This window comes from Pleurodeles waltl, chromosome 12, assembly GCF_031143425.1.
Source record: "Pleurodeles waltl isolate 20211129_DDA chromosome 12, aPleWal1.hap1.20221129, whole genome shotgun sequence".
NCBI classification, from domain to species: Eukaryota; Metazoa; Chordata; class Amphibia; order Caudata; family Salamandridae; genus Pleurodeles; species Pleurodeles waltl.
Window position 1 is genome coordinate 671,666,079 of NC_090451.1, and position 25,687 is coordinate 671,691,765.

A 25,687-nucleotide genomic window follows, 5' to 3' on the forward strand; every position below is an offset into this window, starting at 1 on the left:
TCATTTAATGTTTTTCCTCCCCAACCCGGAAGAGAGCGAGAGGATTCTATTAAATTGTTTTTCTGTAACTGCATTCTAAGATAACTGCATGTGTCTCCCTGCTCTTCCTCCAACATAAAGAATTAGAGAAATTAGGTTAGAATGATCCAAGGACGTCAGACAGCAGAGAGGCTCAACTGATGGCTCAGTAAAAAGCTAGACGGAGTAAAAGGGAGAGGCAGCAGAAAATTGTGGTGGGAGAGAGAGAGACAGAGATTTAAACAATGTTACAGGCCAATTTTGTAAAAGTATCAGTGCTGGGGCCCAAAGTTTTGCTCATATCCCCCACGCCAGCGCTATGAGTATCAGCGGTGCCACATGATGCCTCTTTCATCAACCACCAGCCACTCCCTTCCTCTGTACCTCACTTTTGCAGGTTCTATTTTCTCCCATTGTCACTGTTTTTCCTCTTCATTCTTTCCCTCTTTTGTATTTTTCTTTCTTTTGCTCCAGATCAAAGTCTGTGGAGGAAAGATAAGTGCTGGGCCCCAAAAACGCCTACCGGCGGGTTCCACCTGCAAGCACCGGTGCAAATCAAGCACTGGTCAGAGAGGAATGAAGTAAAATGGGTGCAGACTGAATTAGGGGTGAGACAGAGAGAAACAGTAGTGAAAACAGAGCACTGATACCGGTAGACTCAAGAGGTACTTTTCATATGGATAAAATAGGCATTTGGTGACAATGTCGAAATGAATGAAACCACACAGCACTGGATAAAAAGGAATATCTTCTCACGATTTATTGAAACACAGGTTGGGTTCATTTTTCGGCAATGCAAGTAGTCGCAATTTAACCAATTAAGTATAGTACAAGAATATCATATAAATATAGTGTAGTTAATATTTTTCACAAAAATATCAACTGATTGGAGTCAAAGCGTGGTATTTGTTGTAAACGATATTAAGACCACAATATTTACGGCAGATGATATTTTCTGTGTACAATATTCTGACACGCAACTATGAACAGCACTCCTGAGAAAGACAAAACACATATATTCTTTTCATTTTCTTTATCATACCTGTTTTCTTATCGTTTTTATTTCAGTTTGTCATATATTTAAATCTTTGCATTATTTTTTTGGGAGGGCTTTCCTCCCTTTAAACTGAATCAGAAACAAGCATGTTGGACTCACCAGGTTATGGTGTGTGGCCAACCTCAGAGTAAGATACCTTCTTTTCATATCACCAGTGTTCCCCTTAAGTGTGTCTTCACTTTCACTTGTCTTGGGATCCAGTTCGATAAAGCCAGTTCGTGGAAACACCTGACTGGTGTCAGGGCCGAGCAAATAGATCAATCTTTAGCTGCTCTATTCAAATTTGCTGCCAAATGGAGATCTATGCCATTAAATGCTGCCCTCGCTATTTACAAAACCAGATCTGCAACAGTTGCCACCTATGGTGCAGGGGTATGGGGATTCACTGATTGGTCATCTCTCCAGTCCAATGAGAACAGTTTTTTAAGAAGGGTCCTTTCCCTCCTGAATTCCAGCCCCTCTTTTATTGTGCATTAATATTTAGGGTTTCAGTATCTTAAGGATCGGCTAAAAATAGTACCGGTCCTTCTATGGCTGTCTGTCTGAGCAAGGCCTGAGGTGGGTTAAGAACAATTTGCGGGCAATAGGAAGAACTGATCTCTGTGATAACCTGCAAACTATTAACCAGTCCAACAGGACCACTGCTAAGCAGGACCTGCTAAACCATTCTCAAGAAATAGGTTGTCTTCTGAAAAAAAGAAAAAGCTAGCTGAGGCATATTCTCCTCTGTGCACCACAACCGACATTAAACCGTATTTGACTAAAATTCTGCAACATCAGAGGCTTTATTTGGATAGATTTAGACTTGGCATTGTTTACTTTTTAGTGTGTTACCCCGCTAATGTTTATAAAAACAAACACCTGCTACAGTATCCCTGTGATTCAATATCGTGCCAATCACAATTACACCTATTATTTTTCTGTGACCTTTACAAAGAGCAGAGGCTGCACATTTTAAGACCCTTATTGCAGAACCTAAATATTAGGAAATTCAGAGAAGCCTTGTTTTATTTACACTTGCTTGAGACTGAGGCAAACTGTATTACCATTTACAGGTTTATAGCCTCAGTGGTGCAGCACAAGAAAATAGTAGGCATATGATCCTAGAAAATCTTTAAAAGGAAGATGGGCGAAATAAATGAGTGGATGGGTTTCCGTTAAAGCAATCTTTGCTAAGTTGTATAAATTTGATGAACTGAATATTTACCTTTCAAGCCTCCACATTAACGCACTGTATGAATGCACTTTTCTAGGTATGTCCTATATTTTGGGTATCTAATATTGTGATATTTTATGTAATCAATTCATTGATGGTGCTGTTTTCATCCCTTCTGTTTTTTAATATATTATTTTAACTTTGTTTCAATGATATGATCATCATTTTTAGTTGAATTACTGAAATGAGTTTTATATGTAGGCTTTTATGGTTTGTTTAAAACTGAATAAAGTTTGATTGCCTGACTGACTCACCAGGCCCTATAGTTGCTCAATATTAAGGACTTATTTAGAGTTTGGGTGACTGTCACTGCGAATATTCTGTCTGCCATTTTAGAAATGCTCTATAGCCTTTTGCACTAGTAATACCGTCATGTGTTATCTGTAAAGTTTTGATGGAGTATCTAGTCCACCAAACTATAAATAAGACCCTGAAACACTGGTGCAAAGAAGGTGATTCAATCTCTTTGCTGATTACGTTGATTCCTTTCCACTCTGCATGGAGTGGCCCAAACTGGGGAAGGGTTATGCAAAGGCGTACCCCCACTATATCACGCCTTTATTGAAAAGTGTTCGGCTGTTGAGGCTGTGAGTTACATTGCATAAATAACCCAGATGATAGTTCTTCTGATAGAGTTGCTGTCTAAACACCTCACTGAGGCTTTGAATGCTCGCAGGTAGTTTTGTTGTCTTAGCTGAACGATGTGGAATCCGAAAAATAGTATTTTGTCTAAGGTCTGAGTGACGGGGATCACTCTGCAATCTAAAGTGTTACTAAGAGCTGAGCTACAGGATAGTTCTAAAATCCACAATGTTGCTGAGATCTGTATTTCCATACGGAATGTCAAGTTGGCTGAGATACTACTGACAACTTTATGGGTGTTATCAGGTTTTCATGGCCTGCTTCTGATGTGTTAGGTATAGGTGAATCAGAAATCTCACGAGGTTCTGAGATTTATAGTGAACTATGGACGCTTCACAGCTCCTAATGGTGTCTAGCAGCTGTGTAACCTGTGGGATAGTTATAACATCTACGGTTCTGCTTAAGGCTGTGTAATGATGGGAGGGTGTATGTGTGACAGTCAGAGAGATATGCTGAACATAAACATTTGACCGACTGACACTCCAACTTAAGGGAAATCAAGTGCTGCCCCTGAAACACTGACCTTTTTCACATTCCCCTTACTGCCCTCCAACACCAATATGCTCTAAACCATTCCTATTGTACACAGCAGATGAAGTCAACTAGGGAAAACATCACCTGTGTAAAATTCGACAAACTCAATTGACCAGAGTGAGAGCTCATTAGTCTAGTGACTGAAGAGCAGTCTTAGAATATTGAATGACCTTCCACAGTGGGGACAAAATGTGAGACCTTAATCCTGCCCTCTTCATAGCAAATGTTGTCCACAAGAATAATTTCGGAAGTGGGATTCGTTTATAGTCATTTAGTAATCCTAAAATTATGGAGTTAGGATTTTTAACCCATTGAAACCGATTAAAGAAATTCCTAAATTTTGAAGGATAGTCCACTGAAAAAATAAACTAGACAGGGCCAAAAAATGTATTTTCTTCTCAGTCTGAGCATGGGGGAAGGTAGTGTTCCCTTCCATGGAGCCAGAGATGAAGGCTGATATGACACCACCAAAAATGGCTTTGGACCGGTCACCCAGTTCTGGGCAGAATGCCTCAAAAAGGCATAGTGACATCCCTTCTTTGTAAAACTGACACGTAAAGAATGGTGGGCTTACAGAGAATTGTTTTAAAATGGACTGACATGTGAAGATAAAATATCTTGAATATCAATAAAGTCTTATTACGAGCAAAGTTTAAAATCAGTGCTCTTCCTTTTGTAGTCGGTCTTACAAAGAGCACATAGTCAGTGTTCCTTTTTATGGAGTAAAAATTGCAATACATAGCTAATATCATGAACTGGAGGCATTTCGGATTAAGTTAGGTGTAAAAATATGAATGACTAGGGAAGTACAAGTAGAAAATATAATGCAAAATAGCAAAGTATAATGTCAGAATATTTACATAAAGGATTCTAATATAGTATGTATATTGAGGCAACTTAATTTCAATCTAACATTCCATGCACTCAACTCTCTGCACTTTATTATCTTCAATGGAGCCCAGAGTATTCTAGTGTTGTAAAAGCAGGTATTGCAACACATTGTACATTTCATATTTGTTTAATACAAAATAACATCAAAATACACTTAAAGAGAAACAAATATATAATTTGACAATAGACGTGAAACTACCAAGCCCATTGGGCCAAGAACGAAAAGAACAATGTGTGTTCTTAAAAAAATTGCCATCTTTTTTTGATAAAACACAAAGGGAACACGGTCTTAATATAAAATCATGTCAATTCTTTTCAAACAGTTACAATGAACAATGAAAACAATATGTGCTATTTTAAATACAATAGCTCCTTGTAATATTTTTAGTGTTCAGTTCTTAGTTTACTTATTTTACATAAACCATATTGCATGAACCAAGCTTCAGTCCCTCGATCCAGAAGAGTCTTTAGCCCGTTTCATGCAGAATTTCTTCTTCTCTAAAAGAAAAGCAATTAGCACACATTTTAACAAATGGTATTATAAAGTACTTTTCTGTCTTAACTCTATTTATATAACTTTGTTTACCATGAATGACTACCCTTGATAATGTCCCATCATTGTAATTATTGACTTCCTTAATTTTAATACCATTTTCTATTTAGACCTTCAAAAGAAAGCTATTTATAACCATAAAATGTTAAAGCCATGAAAAATGACTTCAAATTTTTGTTTAAACACACAAAAAGCATCGATGTCTTTACAAGGATCATTGCAAAGCGATTCTGAAGCTGCATGTAAAAGTCAGAACCAAACTCTTACAGCAGCATATAAAATCCAGGTGTGTCGTATCTAACATCTAACGGTCTAATCAGACAAACTGCTAAGCAAAAGATAGTTTTCTCAATCCTCCACTTTCTACAATTAATGAACACATTAGTATGGTTTGAATAAACATCGTGATCTAGTACCAGTCCAGAGCATAAGGTAGTTTAAAGAAGTGAACCTAAGTTGCAACTACTTAACGTGGTGGAGATTTCCTCCATGTATTCAAAGGCTTTTCCTAAATTTCCGTGTGCACACCTGGGGACAAGCTTTCTCATGCTTTCTTACAAACATCTTCCACTCATTTATCTCTGATTGTTGGTTGCTGACTCAGTTGTCTGTTGATAAGATTAATATAGTTGAATAAAGTTATTAAGCATACAGTTAATGGGTACATTAAAAAAGGTATTAGACAGATAAAGACAGCTAAAAGGACTTTGATCCAACTTTCAGGTCATATTTCTGTTTCATTTACCAGACATAGCACATTTAGAAAACACCCACATGTAATATGCTGTTCAATTGAATTCATTTCCTGGTATCAATCTATCAGTTTCCCCCAAGCCCATCAATGGATCAACTGCATGGACTTACCACTAGTAAATGTAAGTAAATTAAAGCTGCAAAGCCCTAAGAAATTACAACTAGATTTCTAGTTAAAGGTGTAGATGTGGACTAAATAGAGTGTTCTATAACGTTTCCTGGGGCCAGATGTAGCAAATAAAATATTTGCGAGTTGCAAAGTGCGAGTCCTTGCGACTCGCAATTTGCAACTCGCAAATTGGTATGCAGTACGGTGTCTCAGACACCGACTGCGACTCGCTATGGGGTCGCAATGACCCACCTCATGAATATTCATGAGGTGGGTCGCAAATTGCGGCCCCATAGCGAGTCAAGGCACTCGCAAACATGGAGGCCTGCTGTAGTCAGCAGACCTCCGTGTTCGTGACTGCTTTAAATAAAGCAGTTTTTTTTTTTTAAATTGTAGCCCGTTTTCGTTAAAGGAAAACGAGCTGCACTTAAAAAAAAAAAACGAAACCTTTAGTTTCGGTATTTTTTCAGGGCAGGGAGTGGTCCCTTGGACCACTACCTGCCCTGAAAAAATAATATGGGGTCCAGTCACAAAGGGGAAGGGGTCCCATGGGGACCCCTTCCCGTTTGTGAGTGGGTTACCATCCACTTCAAGTGGATGGTAACTGCGACTCCATTTGCGTACGCGGTCGCAAATGGAATTGCATCCCACTGCGAGTCGCAAATAGGAAGGGAACACCCCTTCCTATTTGCGAGTCGGAAATGCATTTTGCGAGTCGGTCCCGACTCGCAAAATGCATTTCTGCATAGGAAACTCACATTTGCGGCTCGCAAACGGCCATTTTTGCCGTTTGCGAGTCGCAAATCGTTTCCTACATCTGGCCCTAGGTTTGCAAAATAGCTTTAAGCAGATAACATACAAATGGGTAATGGCCTTGTGTAGGTGGAGAGCAATATTTATGTGTAGGCTGAATTTATTGTCAGTTTGAAGATCCATGCCAGATTTTCAGGCTAAAGGCTATTCGAATAAAAGCCATTTAGATCATTGCAAGAAAACCTATTTTTATGGGCATATCCTGAAAATCTGGCATATATCTGGTCTTCCTACACCTAAACTGGACACCACTGTTTAGTGTGCCACATCGCCTTTAGCGTGCTTTGAAGCTATGAGAATTCACGGATGTATATCAATATTTATCCAGAATATCTCAACCTGGTGTCAAGCGCAACTAGTTGAGGTTTGCTGTGAAGTGTGAATCTGATGCTTGTTGAATTAATCAATGAATCAGACAATCTGCCATTTTTCACCAGACACATTGAGGCCTTTAAATAAAGCAAACAAAGATGATACTGTGAGAGGGAGCATCATAGCTTTTTCTTGAGTGCAGTTGTTATCTTCTATCGTTCCTTGCACTCATTTACTACCTTGCCCCTAGTTCACCTTTATTTTGACTTCCCTTGCTGTGTCATTGTGGTCTACATGTTTCCCTGAATCTATGTTCCAGATGTAAATAATGTCTGTGAGGCCCAAGGTTCCAAGCAGATTAGTATGCGGATTCCAGTTGTCACTGCTTGGTAGCAAGTGCCAGAGACATCAGTCTGTTGACGATACCATTTGCTATTTACTAAGTGACAGATGCCATGTATAGCAGTTTGCTAACTCCTGCGCTCATTGGTTGGGGGCAGAAGCTGTGTGCACTCGCCTGTTACCTCCTGCGCTCACTGCTTATCAGAGGTGCAATGTGAATTAGTTTGGTATCTCCTGGCTTACTGCTTGCTGGCCATGTGCGCAAGGTCGGTAACTCCAGCACTCACTATTGGTACCAGGCACCAGGCGTGTCAGTGTAATGGCCCCAGAGCTCACAGTTGTCACCTAGGGCCATGTGTATCATTGTGCTGACACAAAAGCTCATTGCTTAGTACCAGACAGAATGAGTATCAGTGTACTGAATCCAACTTTGAGTGCTTGCCACTAGGCTCCATCTATGTCAGTAGGTTGGCTTCAGTCCTCACTGTAGATACTAGGCACTATGTCCATGTGGTGACTAAAGAGTGCACTGCTTGGTTTCATGCACCACATGAATTAGTGTGCTCACAGCAGCGCTCACTGCCTGCCCAAGGTACCATGTGTTTCAGTCTGCTGACTCCAGTCCTCACTGCTTGTACAAGGCACCATGTGTATCAATGTGCTGATTCCAGCGGAAACAACATGGTACCATGCACCACGTGTATCTCTGTGCTGGCTCCAGGGATCTTTGATTGGTGCCGGGCACCATGTGTTTCAGTCTGCTGAATCTAGTGGTCACTGTTTGGTACTAGTCGTCATGTGCTCTTGATGTAAATGGTGTTCTTTCGCATTATCACAGTTGAAATATTGACCTACAGATAAATTGTGACTGTGATACTAATATCATCACAAGTGAGTTAATAATAAATCTATCTGTACCTTGGCGTTATTTGAAGAGTCAATGACATTGGTTATGATATATCTTTGGATCAATATTTTGCAGGGTCATAATGTGATATAGAACAATGTAGCAGTGTGCTGGCACTGATGTTGACTCTTAGAAGCCAGGCGCCACTCGAACCAGTGAGCTTATTCCTGGTGCCAGGCACTTTCAGTATCAGTGTGCTGACTCCAGCTCTCTCTGTTTTACAAGGCACCATGTGTTTCAGTGTGCTGACTCCAGCACTCACTGTCCTAGCAGGCACCACATGTTTCAGTGTGCTGATTCCAGTGCTCACTGCTGGTACAGGGCATCATGTGTTTCAGTGTGCTGACTCTAGTGCTCACTGCTAGTACAAGGCATCATGTGTTTCAATGTGCTGATTCCAGTGCTCACTGCTAGTACAAGGCATCATGTGTTTCAGTGTGCTGACTCCAACACTCACTGCAATTACAAGGCAACGCATGCTTCAATGTGCTGCTGACCCCAGCACTCAGTGCCTGTTCAAGGCACCATTTGTTTCAGTGTGCTGACTCCAGCTATCACTGTTGTACAAGGCACTAGGTGACTTCAGCACTCACTGCTAGCCTTAGGCACCATGTGTTTTGTCACTGACTCCAGCGCTCACTACCTGCACAAGGCACCATGTGTTTCAGTGCACAGAGTCCTGCGCTCACCACTTGTACAAGGCACCATGTGTGTTAGTCTGCTGATTCTACGGCTCACTGCTTACATAAGGCACCATGTGTTTAATTGTGCTACTGACGCCAACGCTCACTGCTTGTACAAGGCACTATGGCAAATTGATCAGGTTTTAGGGGGAGTGATTGCTGCAGATTACCAAGGAGAAATTAAAATTATGCTGGTAACTAGAAAATAATCTGATTCATTCGTACAAATTGGAGACAGAATGGCCCAACTTGTCAAACATGCAGTGAATGGAGGTTTGGTAAAGAAGAAGGCTGCCCCAGCCCTTCCGACAGTGCAAGGAAAGGGAAGCTGTGGTGCAGCTGATAAAAACCTCAGTGCTGAGGTGTGGGTTGAAGCCCCAAGTGACCCTCCAGAACCTGCAGAAATCATAACAAAGGGCCCTAAAAACGTCCTGCTGATTATAAAACAGAGAAAGGAAGAGGAAGGGCACATTTCAGATGACAAATGTTATTTGCAAGAAAAGTCATACTTTTTTCTTTTGCAGATCCTACCACGTTTCGCCACTGACCATGAGTGTGCTGTGTGGTCTCCCTTCGGGTGTGTGCGTGTGGGGTCGGGGAAGGGACCGAACCCCAAACCTGAACCTGATTGAGTAAAGTACAGACCCCATGGATCCATTTTGCGCAACTGGCGCCTTCAGTTCAAGTTCAACTTGTTTGATTGCATTCTTCCACTGGAACTAAGCAACCTTAACAGTTAACTGTCTGTGTTTTGTCGTGTGGAACTCTGACTTTCACTTACCTTCCAGCAAACCTTTCAGGTGGACCGTGCACCTTTACATGAGTAGAACTCATGCTACATCAAATTGCTATTCTAGAGACACTGTTGAATTAGAGACAATATACGTTTCAGTCTTTTCTGTGTAGATGTATCTGATGTGAAGGGTTATGAGATCAATATGTTAATCCACTTCCATTGCTTTACAGTGATTGCTTTTATCATTCAAATCTGATTTGCTTATAATGTTTTTTGTGTTGATGTTTTTGTTTTTTGTTTTTGGCCAATTACTTTGTGTTTCACTACTGCGCATATTAGTTGCTCAATGTTCACCAGTAGCACATTGTGGGGGTCATTACGACCCTGGCGGCCGGCGGTATGTTGGCGGTAACACCGCCAACAGGCTGGCGGTGTTCCGCCAGCAATTATGACCGTGGCGGAAAAGCCACGGCCATACCGCCGGCCCCTCCACTTTGCCGCCAGGATTCCGCCTGGCGGTCATAATCCCCAGGGCAGCGGTGCATGCACCGCTGCCCTGGGGATTATGAGTCCCCGACCGCCGGCCTGTCCATGGCGGTACACACCGCCATGGAAAGGCCGGCGGTAAGGGGACTTGGGGTGCCCCTGGGGGCCCCTGCACTGCCCATGCACTTGGCATGGGCAGTGCAGGGGCCCCCAGGCATAGCCACGTCGCGCATTTCAGTGCCCGAATTTCGGGCAGTGAAATGCGCGACGGGTGCTACTGCACCTGCTGCACATCAGCATTGCCGCCGGCTCTATTACGAGCCGGCTGCAATGTTGATGTGACATTTCCGCTGGGCCAGCGGACGGTAACACTGTTACCGTCCGCTGGCCCAGCGGAAATGTCATAATAGGGAGACAGAAATACCGCTGGCAATGGTGGTATTCTGTCTCCCGCGGCCTCGGCGGTCTTCTGAAAAGACCGCCGAGGTCGTAATGACCCCCTGTATGTTTTGTTCAGTTTAGCTGCCTATTGGCTTTGACATGGCATTAGCCATTACATTCTGTATTCAGTTTAGCTGCCTATTGGCTTTGACATGACATTAGACATTACATTTGATATTTAGGTTAGCTGCCTATTGGCTTTGACATGACATTAGACATTACATTTGATATTTAGGTTAGCTGCCTATTGGCTTTAACGTAGGGTTAGACATTGCAGTTGAGACATTACAGATGTCTGTGTTTTTCCAAGCCGTGTTTTTCCACAAGATGGACCCAGCTGTTTTCTTCACACCAGACCTTAGCTGATAAGAGCACGTAGATTTTGTGTTTACCTCGCAATCCAGTCTGAGAACGAGGAGCTCAGGAGAATTGGCCGCTCTCCAAGGTTCTTTGGCTCTCACACTGAGTTTGCTTTTAAGGATGACTCTGGGCTACAGTGAGTTAGATTTGAATCTGCTTGACTTCAGACGGGAACTAGACGTCAGTTGCCCGTCTCCCGTTTGGGTAGAGAATCTCTTTCTCGCAGTTGACCGGAGTCATCAACTTGCAGACCCCAGAAAGATGAAGCTGAGTATAGGCCCCACCGCCTTGCCCATACGGTGATGAATTTGACTTTTATGCTTTGCTTTGCAGGTATGTTATACTATAATCACCTATATTTGCTGTGTACATTGCAACTGAGAAGCACTTTGATATATTTTGCTTTCATTGCTGCGACTACTTTTGAACGTGTGCTTCCAATCTACTAACTTCGTCTCTCAGGAACTTGTGGGTGGGGAATTAATAACAATAAATGTCTTCTTTAAACTCAGAAGTGCATTCCAGAGAGGTTCTGTAAGCTCGGTTATGAGATAAGTGGGAAAGCAGAACACTGTTGTACAATGCACCACGTGTTTCAGTGTGCTGAGTCCTGCGCTCACCATTAATACAAGGCACTATGGCCCTCATTACAACTTTGACGGGCGGCGGAGGCCGCCCGCCAAAGTTGCGCCGCAGGAATACCGCACCGCGGTCTGAAGACCGCGGCCGGCATTCTGTGTTTCCCGCTGGGCAGGCGGGCGGCCGCCTTAAGGCCGCCCGCCAGCCCAGCGGGAAACAACCTTCCCACGAGGACGCCGGCTCGGAATCGAGCCGGCGGAGTGGGAAGGTGCGACGGGTGCTACTGCACCCGTCGCGTATTTCACTGTCTGCTATGCAGACAGTGAAATACAAGCGGGGCCCTCTTACGGGGGCCCCTGCAGTGCCCATGCCATTGGCATGGGCACTGCAGGGGCCCCCAGGGGCCCCGCGACACCCCCTACCGCCATCCTGTTCCTGGCGGGCGAACCGCCAGGAACAGGATGGCGGTAGGGGGTGTCAGAATCCCCAAGGCGGCGCAGCATGCTGCGCCGCCTTGGAGGATTCTGACGGGCAGCGGAAAACCGGCGGGAGACCGCCGGTTTTCCTGCACTGACCGCGGCCAAAGCGCCGCGGTCAGAATGCCCTAAGGGGCACCGCCAGGCTGTCGGCGGTGCTCCCGCCAACCGCGAGCCTGGCGGTCACAGACCGCCAGGCTCGTAATGAGGGCCTATGTGTTTCAGTGTGCTGACTCCAGGGCTCACTGCTTGTACAAGGCACCATGTGTTTTAGTGTGCTGATTCCAGCATTCACTGCTTGTACAAGGCACTATGGCCCTCATTATAACCCTGGCGGTAATAGTGGCATTCGTACCGCCAACAGGCTGGTGGTACAGAACACCATATTTTGACCACAGCGTTACCGCCGCGGTAACACCGCCGGGACCGGCTGCCCTGGGGATTTCGACTCCCTTACCACCAGCCTGTCCATGGCAGTAGACACCGCCATGGAAAGGCTGGCAGTAAGGGGACTCGGGGTGCTCCTGGGGGCCCCTGCACAGCCCATGCACTTGGCATGGGCAGTGCAGGGGCCCCCAGGCATAGCCCCATCGCACATTTCACTGCCCGAATTTCGGGCAGTGAAATGTGCAATGGGTGCTACTGCACCCACTGCACATCAGCATTGCCGCCGGCTCTATTACGAGCCGGCAGAAATGTTGATGTGACTTTTCCACTGGGCCAGCGGACAGTAACACTGTGCTTGCACCGCTGTCCTGGGGATTATGACCGCCAGTTGGAAGCCTGGTGGTATAGTGGGGGGGCCGGCGGTATGGCTGTGGCTACTGCTCCACGGTCATAATAGCTGGCGGAACACTGCCAGCCTGTTGGCGGTAGCTTTCCGCCAGCCGCCAGGGTCGTAATGAGGCCCCATGTGTTTCAGTGTGCTAAGTCCTGCACTCACCATTAATACAAGGCACCATGTGTTTCAGTGTGCTGACTCCAGCGATCACTGCTTGTACAAGGCACTATGGCCCTCATTACAACCCTGGCAGTTAAAGACCGCCAGGGCTGTTTTGACGGAAGCACCGCCAACAGGCTGGCGGTGCTTTCCTGGGAATTACGACCACGGCAGAAGCGCCGCGGTCGCACCGCCGGGACAAGTGGTTTCCCGCCAAATTGGTCCCGGCGGTTGTAATCCCCCAGGGCAGCGCTGCTTGCAGCGCTGCCCAGGGGATTACGAGTCCCCCTCCCGCCAACCTTTTCATGGCGGTATTAACCGCCATGAAAAGGCTGGTGGAAAGGGGAGTCGCGGGGCCCCCTGCCACGGCCCCATGGAGCTTTTCACTGTCTGCATAGCAGACAGTGAAAAGCGCGACGGGTGCAATGCACCCGTCGCACAGCAGTAAAACCGCCGGCTCCATTTGGAGCCAGCTCCCTTGTTGCGGCCGAGATCCCCGCTGGGCCGGCGGGCGGAAACCAGGTTTCCGCCGGCCGGCCCAGCGGGGATCTCAAAATAGATACCACGGGAGTGTGGCTGCATTGGCGGCCGCCCAGCGGTTTCAACTTGGCGGGCAGCAAGGGCCTATGTGTTTCAGTGTGCTGACTCCAGTGCTCACTGCTAGTACAAGGAACTAAGCTGGCTCCAGCACTCACGTCTTGGTATCCGCCTCCATAAATATCAGTCTGCACACTTTAGTTTGCGCTGCTAGGTACAGCACCATGAGTGTAGTCTCTGACTCTAGCTGTTACATCTGGATTATTTTTACACACCTTGCCCAACTGTGGTGCAGATTTATGCCTATTCTTCTGAAATGGCCTCATGGTGCCAAAGTTGTGCCTGTTGTTTAGGTGCTTCATGAGAATCTGCACCCAGTGCTCTCTGGGGTCACCACAAACGACCTTCCCTTTCCTGGACAGCCGAAATCTGGGAATAAAAGAGTAATAACATTTATTAATTTTGTGAATTTCTTGTGCTCATTTTTTGTCAGTGTGTATTATTTCTTAATATGGACAATATTAATAAAGTAAAGCTGGGCAGTCAGAAGTAAGAAACAGAGATTAAGTATTTTACACTCTCACTCAGAAAGAAAATAACTTCGAAAAGAAGGCATAATGATCAGCATTCCTTGAAATAAGATTAATAATCCACTCCAAGTGTAGGGGCAGTGTAAATTATCCGATTTCAGGATTTAAACTTCCAAAGTGAACACTGTGGTTAATTTGTACCAAGTAATGTCCTGAACATAATTAAGGCCATCACAAAACCATGGGACGATCCTCACTGGGAACATAAAATACGAGAAATGTTAAGGAATGGATCTAAAAACGTTTTATCGAGTTGGGGCATATCCTCTATGTAGAAAAGGAAAGATCTGTAGAGGAAGTTGATGAAGACTGTGATATGATTTGTCAGATATGTATCTAAATCTGTGCAAAAAAACCAAACTTTTTAATCTAATAAATATTGTCATTAGTAGCCAGACGGTAAGCCTACAGAACAGGCCTTGTTTTGTTACTGTGTAACATGTTCTTACATAACTGATTATCTAAGTGATTACTAAATGATTACCTAAGATGATTACTAATCGATTACAAAATTATTACCTAAGTGATTACTAAGTGATTGGAACCTCAAAGCAGTGTCACTATAAGGTGCTAATAAATTTTTGTTCTTTACTTCTGTACTTCAGGCTAGTGAATTATTGTGACTAATGGCCAATTTCTGCTACTAAGAGAGGGTACAGGAGCACGTTGGCACCATTTTTTTAATAACTTTAGAAAATTAGAAACCATGATGCACTAGCAGCGATTGTGAACATACCAAACATGCTAGCAAACATGCCTAGTGAATCTCAAGACTCCTGTGTTTGGAGGTTGATTATATGTTTGGTGACCAGAAAATCCCTCAAACTGACAAAAGTTGAATGGTGAATGCTTGCAATCTGTCTAAGTATTGACAATCACTGGAGTTAGCATTCCGATTCATAGTTCCCAAGTTGCACCCAAATGATGAGCCTTAATCAGGCCAAAACCAGTCTTGAGCTGCTTGTTTTCCAGTTTGGAGAAGACCCGGCTTGGCAGTTCTGGCTAGACTGTTCCTATTGGAGCAGGATCAAGACTGATTTGCATTTGGTTAGGTCTAATCTGAGGTGGCAGGGTGGGCAAAAGAATGACTGGTCGGAATGCTAGCCAAGCGTTTGCCAGTGGTTAGACAAATCACAAGCACTCCTCCCATCACTTTTTGTGTGTTTTGATGTAATGCCCTAAGTGTCCAAGGAGATTCCCAGACATGGGACCTATACTCACACTTGAACCAAGCTTTACCTGACTGACAAGCCCCAATCAGGGTGGAATCTGACTTAGGTTGCACATGCGTCAATTTGGAGAGGGCCTTGTTTTGCAGTGTGGACTGGACTGTTACTCCTCGAGTAGGATTAAGACTGATTTGCATATGGCCGGGTCTAATCTAATCTGCTGTGGGGGAAAAACTCCACTCCCACATGACTGAGTTGCACAGTACTGCTTCCGTCACAACACGTGTCTACTGAAAATGTAAATTCAAAATTAAATGGTGGTTGGTTTGAAGGGCCCATATTGCAAGAGTCCCTGACATGCGGCTACCGTTTTTGGCAGTGCCATCACTGCTTATTAGTGTTCCGAAATACAAAAATGGCAAAGGTGCCACTGAGATCAGTATGGTCTCCTGGTGGTAAGTGAGGCAAAGCTCCCTGCATTAAAATAATGACATTAATGCATGTACATCCACGGCTGCCATTTTTTAGAGCAATTGTATTTTTTTAAAGCATCTTTTCAAAGATAGCCATGGCTGAATGCACACATTTTTAACAGGTTTAATAAAATAAAACCAAATTATAGGCCTCATTATGAACTCGGACCCCGGCGGCCAAATAAACAACATTCTGCTGGGCCGGCGGGTGAAAAACTGTGTTTCCTCCAGCTGGCCCAGCGGAATGCTGGGCTTGGACATTGCCGACGGCTCCACATGGAGCCGTCGTCAATGTAGCAGTGCGGCGGGTGCAGAAGCACCCATTGCGCCTATCACTGCCCGTAAATCGGGCACTGACACGTGCGACAGGGCTGTGAAGGGCCCCCCAGGGGGCCCTGGAGTACCCCTTCCGCCAGCCTTTCCCTGGTGGGGGAAACCGCCATGGAAAGGCTGGGGGACCACATGTTCTTTATATGGCGGGCAGCGCTGCTTGCAGCGCTGCCCTGTCGGATAAGGAACTCCACCATCGTCAGGCGGCCTGGCGGCGGTGGCAGAGTTCCGCCTGTGGCAGTCTCCATGTGAATATAATATGGCGGTCCAGACCGCCATGCCGGTGGTGGTAATTTCCGTGACCGCCGGCATGGCAGTCCGGACCGCCATGTTCATAATGACCGCCTATGTCTTGGTATGTACTCCCCATGCATGCGCAATCACAGGCGGCCCCCTTGAAATGAGCTGAACATATTATTGTAAGATGGATGCTCGCAAACAGCCCGGCAGGTGCAAACATGTTTTTTTAAAGAAAATAAAATAAAAATTGCTTGCAGAATTGGGGGGGGGGGATGAAAAGCAGAGGTGGCCGATATTTAAAAACAGGAGGCAGGAGGCTGGTGAGGGGCAGGGAAGCAATGGTCAAGCACGGGCAAAGCAACAAGGAGATCGAAGGGTGACATGGACAAAATGATGAGGGAAGCAGTACACTGAATAGAGAACGCAAGAAAAATCCAATGGAGTGCATAAGGAAATAGAAAAAGTGGTTCCTTGAATGCAAGCAATGTCAACCCTGGAAGGATACATGTAAACCACTCAGAACACTGCAAGACTGAAATGTTCCAGGCAGACATTCCCAAGAATAGAGAGGAAAGCCTGTGAATGAAGAAGAAACACCTGGCACAGGCAACAATGCCATGCCACTAGCATTTCACATGAAGCTGTAGTCACTTTTCAGATATTGTATAATCATTGACCATAAATTTGTGTGTAATGTTCAATGGAAGAAACACTTCTACATCACTGAGCAAAGCTTACAAAAGGAACAGTGATTACTTACATGACTGCTTTCCTATTGCAGCTCTCATTGATTTCTTGTTGCTTATAGGATTTCACATGCTTATAAAGTATCCTTAGGTTTATATTTTGAGCATATGATAGACAGCAGTTTTCATAGTATCCTGCATGAAATATAAATGAGAAAACAGAAGTTAATATTATGAGATTTATTTATTGTCTTAAACATGTACATCATAAGTACATATACATAATATATAAGGCATGAGGTATCAGGTGCCATATGTTATACAAATATTGCATGGCAGGGAAAGTTCAGTAACCATACAGAGGTCTATGCTGACAGCAGAATTTTTGTTTTTAGGATGACACTTGGAGATCAAACTTTTAATAAAGCCCAATTCCTTAGATCTCTGCAAAGGAAGATACTGAGGTAAAACTCAAAATTGTGTTGCCGAGGGGGTGTATGAAAGGGCCATTATCCCTATCTATTCTACACAGGCTGTAGGACGGAGCTAGGAAATATTATTCCTTAAGGACTAGGGACTGTAAACATAATGAAGGAAACTTTGTGTTATTGTATTCGCTTCTGTACTCAAGAAGGTCTTATAATGATATGCAACTCCAGTATTCTTTATGTGATGGAGTGAACACTAAATTGCGTAGGGTGCACGCCTCTCTCTCATGGCACAGGCGAGATAAAGCGTAAAGTAGTAGAATGCACCCCAGTAAATAACAGTCAATTAGATTAATTCAAGCATTTCCATCCATTACATTTGTGCTGCTGAAGATCACTGATGTCCATTTGGCTTGCGCTAGGAACACATTATTAAGGACTACTTTAGCGCAATACTGATAAAGCAAGACCACAGTCAAAATGCAATCTATCCGTATAAACCAACATTGCTAAAAGCTAGTAGGTCTTGATTTATTGAGACAACACTAGCAAACATAGCCATACCGAAAATCTGTTTCCATTATATGGCACATTAAAGCCAGACCTTACGGCTTTGCTAAATTATGGCAATAGCAGTATTGGTGGCGCTGTTGCTTCATTTCTGGTGGCGCCCTTTGAAGTATTACTGCTGGTGGTATGAGTGGCTTTTTGATAGTGGTTTGGTGGTGTTTTTGTCAATGGTTATTAGTAGTGTTGCAGTGTTGATGATGGCTGTAGCAGTTGTAGCAGTATTGGTGGTGGCTTTTCTGGTGATTTTGATGATGTCTGATGTTGGTGGTAGGGCTGTAAAGCTAAATGTCTAATCGGTGCATTATCCATGGCAATGCTTTGTTAACGTCTATAAATTGGAAAATAATTATAATTTGGGTTAATACATTTTAGGGAGATGATAGAGTGAGTAAAGCAAAATTTACAATTTAGGGAGAATCACAAAACAGTACTTTCTGAAGCTCTGGAAACTACTAATTTAATCTGTAAATGTATAAAAAAATACTGTGTTCTATTCACCCGAGTCTGGAGAGCTGTCAGCATTTACTCTAAGCTCATGCAGTGCGGTTGGGTTCAGTGTCGTTGAAACAGAGAATCATAAAATTAGGCCTCGGTGTCCATGAGTGCCTCATTTGCCATGAGTGTTGAGATTCTTGGGCAGGGATTCACCTAAATGCATGTGGTAGTAGAGGAGACATCACATACTCTGTGACCTTGAAAAGTTGACCCCTTGTCCATCCCTATGTCCTTCACAAGCCTTCTCTGTAGTGCTGAGTGTGTTATAAGAGCTAGCAGTGGAAACTACAGAGAGTGTAGTGGGCTCTTAAAGATCTGTTACTACTGCAGCCTTCATGACCACTGGGCCAGGGCTAATAAAGAGTAAGGCAGTGGCATCAGCTGGTACCCACGGTTACCACTTATTGATCGATTTGGTTCAGAATTATGAGTTGGTGTATAGAGAGCCTGTTTAGAAGCTACCTGGTACATGTCTTCTTAAAGTTTGCAGATGTGAGCTCAATCCATGTCTTAGTGATACAGTTTTTGAATTCTGATGTTTTATTGACATAGCTGTCAAATGATTTTACGTGTTCAGCTTCAGAAGCTGCCAGAAATATAAGGTACAAATTAATTTGTGAATATTTGACTCATGCATGATGTTCATACCAAGTCTTGCCATCAATGCTTACTAGCATGTGTACATTTGTTTTTGTGGTGCTGTAAGTTCTTTCTCTCACCACAGTTTCAGAGACGTTTCTTGATTGTGGAAGCCTTCTGAGAACATTTTTGGCATCCATTTGCAAAGTCCAAGCTGTGCTACTGACCCAGATTAGACCTCGACTTTCAATGCAAATCAGTTCTAGAGTCGCTGATTTAAAAAACAAAGGAGATGTAGTTTCTTTCTATCACTTCTGGCTAAGCTATTGCATCATATTTGGCTGGAAGATCATGGCCTGTACTGCTTGAATCTGCTCTCTTCGTAACAATCAGCATTACTACCTGTTCACCCTCCAGGATTGAGTGTGCTAAGATTTGCACATATATTCGAAAACCACATTCCCAGGCTTTTGAAATTTGATGATGCAAAGTCAAATATTTGTCGATGACCTTATATTCTCTGTTGTATGTGTCTTTCACATGCCTTGACAGTCTCTGCGCACACATATATCATGTAGCAAACGTTCAAGGGAGCTGATCTGAAGGTTTACAGTGGCACTGGAAGAATGCATACTTTCTAATATGGATTGAGGGAACAGGCGTGCAGGTCAATGTTGTACCCATATAGTAGAAAAATTTAACTGATAATGGCATAACATTAAAGGATGGGTCACCCTGCGGATTCTCAGTTTGGGTGTCTATTCACTGTTTTTTTCATTACACCCTTTTATGCAGATGTTTTCACAGGGATCACAATTACAAGTGGTGTGGAATTTACCACAGCCGGAAATTACCATGAGTGAGGATCTGCACACCCATGGTTTTTGCTCATTAAGAATGCCAAAGTTTAACAGGTGTAAAATTCCACTGAATAGCAAACATATGGATATCTAGCACTATCTTCAAGACACAGGACAGCAAGTTTATGGTTTGTTGCACTTTGTTCACATTCTGCATCAAGTTGGTGATAAAAGCACAGGCGAAGTAGATACAACGCCTTATTCCCCAAAACCCCATATAAGTAAAGTAAGCCAGGCACATCTCCTCCTGAAGGAACCATGTGAAGGCCTGGGAAGCTGTACCGGGGGTAGGTTTACAGATGTACTACTGGAAATGTTATGTGATATACTCTATGATGACCTGTTTCTTCGGTGCACAATTCTACGTAGTTTAGGATTGTGCAATTCTTTTTTCTTTTTCTTCAAGGAAGTACATCTTTTGCCCCATGGAGAAATCCACCAGCAGCACCCTGAGCAAATCTAGTAGCAATTCACTTCCCATTTTCCCATCTTGGAGGTAGGGTTGCTTCAGCTTTGGTTGGAGTAACTTACAACCATTTGTATGATGGAAACGATTCGGACTGGAGTTTGGACTGGCCGCAAAACCAAACCACGCCTTTGTACAGCCACTTGAAATCTCTTAAGTTGGATTTACCACACTGGATTTCCACACATGCCTGATGGGGAAATCTGCAGTAATACATGTATTTACAACCGGGATCCTTTTGTGAATTGCTGGAAGATGTCAATGAGATATTTATGGCTGTGAACTTAGATTTAAAGCCAAAATCACCCTTTTAAACAGGGACCAAAAGGTGTAAACAACTTCTGCAAAATGGATGCCAATGACGCGTAGGCACATTATTCTCTATAAAGTTGGACAAATCTGTAAATTGGGTGACAATAAAGCTAATCCGACCTTCCTATCTCACTTTCTCATGGTATATCATGTACTTATAAGCCTCAATGGCTTACATATTGTGGCTTTCAAACATTTTAACACACCTACATTTTACCAGGACTATGAGTTACTGTAGGGCCCAGTTCCAGTTTGAAATAGTTTGGTAAAAGCTTACCTTGGCCATCACTTGTGTATACACAAACACTAGTCACAATTACTGATATCAGAATCCAAGTGTTCATTCTTAAAAACTCCAAATGTTTCCAACCTGTGAAAAGTAGAAATGAGAGCATAGTAAAGAGAGCTGAAACTTTATCTAAGGGGGTTTACTAAAAGCCTTGCTTTTCAAGAAAAGTAATATGTTTTAATTTATTAGGACAGCATAATTTCCCCACCAAGTTAGAGCTCTGGGAAAAGGACATGGGAATGTAGGACATGTACGTTTAGCAACAACAAGATTTCCAAGCAAAGGGTGGATGAACCTGTAATTGATAGGTGATAAACAGGCTAATTCAATGGGAGAAGAAGACATACCGACCCAAAAATACTAATCAACAGTATTTGGTAACTCTGTCACAAATTCGGATTTCTTCAGTGTTGTTACTGGTTACAAGGACATTGTATCATAAAAATGGTCATGTCAGGGGAAGTGTTATCGCAAAACCTTTAAATTGCAGTACCAGTGACATCACGTTATTGACCCCTTGCAAAGTCCTTACCCTCTGAAAAGCAAATGGTTAATGAGTGGGAATTTCAGAAATGAAAAAGGACTATTCGAGCTGTGGTTACTTCTTGATCCTGTTAATGGCATGACATTGCTGCAGGGTTTTATCATGATGCATTAGTTTTTAGGTCTCCCCTGAGAGAGTGCATGCAAGACATACAGTTAGCTTACGGCGGCTTGGAGCCTGCCCATTGGTTAAAATTGGTTACCTTCATTGTCACTCTAATTTTCCAAGTTCTCTTTGATAAGCACATGCCTGCTTCACTTCCTCTTTGTGTCTTTGTCACTCCCCTGGAGCATGGCCCAGGTACTGTGTACATTCTGAGTGATTGTCCTTCCGCTGCTTGCGCTTTCGCGCCAGGCCTACTTTTTTATTTGCAGCACACTATAAGAATGCATGTGCTTTGAGGCTGTCTCCCTCCATTCCAACTACCCCCTCCCTTTTCTGGCTAATAATCTTCAAATGAAGATAGCACACATTAGGTAGCACATGTGGGGACAGTTTCAGCAGCGACCAACCACTCCCAGTGATCCGGTCATTTATTCTGCATTGTAGAGTATTCTTTTTTTGCTGAAAGTCGCACATGTAAACAATGCTCTTATGAATGTTTCCAAAGCTCACATGTGATTATGTTCCCGGGGAACATTTGCTCCACAATCTAGATGGGTGGTTTTTGGACCAAATAATTTGTTTCGCTTTGTCCTCAAGAAAGCAACCAATCTAAAAAAGCAATACTAGAAAGAACCTGCTAGGACCGTTAAAATATTTTAAAAGGATGCATTGAGTTAGACACTTTCCTCAATCTCAGAAAGCTGCTAGCACAGATCCACTCTGGTTAGCCTCAAAATGAGCGTCTCCCCAGAAAATGATCAGTCATAAACCAGGACTGAACGGACCTTTCCTTTGTTAACACCCGACTCTTCTCTCATTCCTCTGAAAACAGTACAAGTAGAGACATTTTAAAGGATAGGCAAAATGGGCAATTGCTCAAAGCTCCCCATCTTCCAAGAGGCCGCTTGGGAGAATAAACTTTCTCTCTATTAGACCACTAATTATCCTATTCCTGTATCTCAACCGCTCTCCCTCTCTACCTATCTCTACCTCTGACCCTGTCTTTCTACCCAGTGTCATCTTAAGGATGTTTAGGTTCCTTGTAAGCCATATCACAACTGTTTTTCTGTAACCCTTTTTAAGTTTAATGTTATTTAGAATAGTTTGGCACTGCGTGAGCTAGCATTAGCATGAAATGGGTAAAAAATCCAAATTAATTCCATACCAGGGCCCCTAAAATATGTCTTGCCGGGGGCCCCAAAAATCCTCAGATGACAGTGAGTACCAGCATTCCACTGTGAGAAGAATGCAAGAGACTGCAGAAAACAGGTTGAGAACACACGCTGTTGCACAAGTTGCAATATTCTACAGCATGACACACAGCCCCAGAATCAGCACCCAGATTTGCACCGTGCAATAATCCACAGAGTCTTTATTGACTTCAAAGGGCATCACCAGGCGAAGCTGAGACTTCTGTAAGCACAACATATGCAACCACCTCTCAGGTGCAACATACTGCCTGCTCCACGTGACTCCTAATGTTGTGAAGCTTCCCAGGTTTTAAGAAAAATTATATGAAGTTGCAACCTACTGTACTTTGCAAATTTGCATAGCCTTAAAGATAGTAACAGCAATCTAAAATAGCAATACTCATGAAAACAAAAGGAGCATCAGAAGTAGAAGAATTAATAAGGTTATGAAAGTAATAATACTTATAGAGCTAGTATTGCTGTTACTACTAGTACTAATAAGAAGGGCAGTAGTACGATTGGTCAGTATAAACACAATTGAAGAGGAACTGGAGATGGTGTATTTCAACACAACTAGCCTACCTTACTTCCAACATATTTGTTAAAGTTTAGCAAAGTTCATTTATAGCATCCTGAGAGAGTGTTCCCAACTTTGCATCTGGTTGCACATTTACAAATCTGTTATTGCCAACTGCTAAAGACCATCATAAACGGTACTGGATGGGTGACTCATTAACACCCACAAGCTGCTTACACAGTTTTTAAACAACATAACCTTATCATAACCTATGACTGATTAATAAAACTTGGTCTTGTAATTTGTGGTTTTACTTTTGTGTAATTGCACACAGTTAGGACAGAGGATCAAATAACAGACCTTGTGTATGTTCGGACCTTCAAGGCTGAAACAGTTTAATCAGGTTCCACAGTTCAGGAGGCCTTGGCTAGGGTGGTATTATGGTGCAATCATTAGGTCTTGGCAGCACATTCTGCTCTTAATCAACCCCTCCTTGCCTGTAGGTTACCCGAGAGATGCTACAGTGACAGAATGACTAATCTAGCCCTGCATGACATGCTGTTTGTTCGCTGTAGGATCTTGTCAATGAGTCTGTTCATTCGAATGGCCCGGCGGGTACACTGGTGCCGATTCCGAAACAGCAGATTTTTAATATCATTGAGCCTTTGCATGCCAAAGCACTAGTGGTAGGTGCCAGACATAAAGCGACTACGCATATCCGCAGTGGCCTCTATGACACAGTGTGCAATCCGTATCCATATTACACATTGATGCCCTCTGTGACGGTGTGCTGCCGAGTGTTACAGAGCACTCCTCGAAAGGATGCAGTGATGCCCATTATGAACTAAGCTTCCTGCCATGACACAATGTGGTCCATTAAGGACAAAGAATAGCTGTTATGAAACAATACTTAAGCAATATTGTCCAAGGGAGGCGCCACTCCCAGAGAGTTATTGACTGGGAGGGGTCAGAGGGGATGAGGTGAAGGGACCTCCCTACTCTGCGCGGTCAGTAACTACCTGGAAATGCCCATCTCGGATAACATTGCTATTGTAAATCAGAACCTTAAAACTGAGGTGGAAACTCTTTGCTGGAAGTGTGCTTTTACTAATTATTTAGCTGAAAGGCTACAGGAAGCATATATTTTAGATTGCTTTGGTGATAAAATTTCACCATTTTGACCCACTAAAATTCATTGTAGTGAATGGCTAGATTTGAAGGTCACATAAAGGTACATATATGATGGGTGATAACAGTTTTTAGTCTCAATAGAAATCACTAATTGTAGTGCCTTAATACTTTTAGGAATTTTAGTAAATTCTAAGGGGATCTCACCCTGTGACCCTCTGCTGAGATTTGATTAACCATGTTTGAGATAAAATAATCTCTTATGATTTTCTCATGAAAATTATGGAACGTGCTCCAAGGGCTAATGAGGCTACATTTTCTACAAATTTGAAAACATATTCCTAGCCATGAGAGAAAAATGTCTGAAATGGTGTGTGAAATATACAATCCTGACAGTAGCACTAGCCTGTAAGATTGGGTCCCGATGTTCTACATCAACTTACCACAGGGTTCCAATGAACCACTAGAGTGCTAACATTTGATATTCATGGAAACAGTAATGGATATTGCTGGATTAGGTGCTGTATAATTTAAAGCATTACCTATGGAGCAGGCTAAAGTAAATAAACATTGAGGTGTGAATGCATACATGAAACCAACTGCTTATGAAAAGCAAGAATTCTGATTGTTTTATGTTTTAACACTCACTGCCTGGTATGAAACAACGATCCCCTGTACAATACATCACTGCTCAACATGTAAGAAAAGAGACCATTAAAGGACAGCACTGCATAAGACAGCCCTTCCCACGATGACAGAGTGTGGCCCATTAAGACACAGCGCAATTTAGTATGAGTGCAGCTCAGTACATTATTGTGCCCACAGAAAAAGTGTTTCATATTACACAAGCAAGTACAACCCCTTAAAATTGTATTTAATGTAAATATATAAAGATAATAAAAGTAAAATAACTGCAAAGTACGAACATATTGCTACCTATTACATGTGATACGTTGAGTCGTGTGCCTCTGCTATGGAAGCACGAAGAAGTAATCGGATTAGTAGTGTATTGCAATAGCACTAGGACTTTATTGTCTAAAAGTCAACCAGCTTTTAAAAGGGTGACTTGTGTTGGTTCTGCACTGTTTTGCTATTTTGTGCAATGGAGAATGCAGGTTACAGTGGACCATAAAACAGGTTTGCCAGCTCTGTCACCCCAGTATCCCACAATGGTCCCCAATGTGCCAAAAAACTGAATCATTCTACCAATGTACCAAATAATTGAGCCATTCAGCTCTCAATGTCTCCCGTCTGAACCACACAGCTTCATCAATGACTCATGTGAGTCTTTGGTAATAACGTGAATGTTTGAAGCCCTCACTTAAAAGGGC

The 25,687-nt window shown here is 43.2% G+C and overlaps 1 protein-coding gene across 1 annotated transcript in view; it reads right to left on the bottom strand.

Moving 5' to 3' along the window:
- Positions 1 to 755: 755 nt before the first annotated feature.
- Positions 756 to 25,687, bottom strand: part of LOC138268682 (C-C motif chemokine 25-like) — a 32,985-nt gene continuing 8,053 nt past the window's right edge. The window contains exons 2-5 of the mRNA XM_069218575.1: positions 20,861 to 20,953; positions 16,948 to 17,068; positions 13,661 to 13,814; positions 756 to 4,856 (exon numbers count right to left, since the gene is read on the bottom strand). Of these exons, the coding sequence (XP_069074676.1) occupies positions 4,836 to 4,856; positions 13,661 to 13,814; positions 16,948 to 17,068; positions 20,861 to 20,927 (363 nt within the window). The 5' untranslated portion in view covers positions 20,928 to 20,953 and the 3' untranslated portion in view covers positions 756 to 4,835. The remainder of the gene's footprint in view (positions 4,857 to 13,660; positions 13,815 to 16,947; positions 17,069 to 20,860; positions 20,954 to 25,687) is intronic.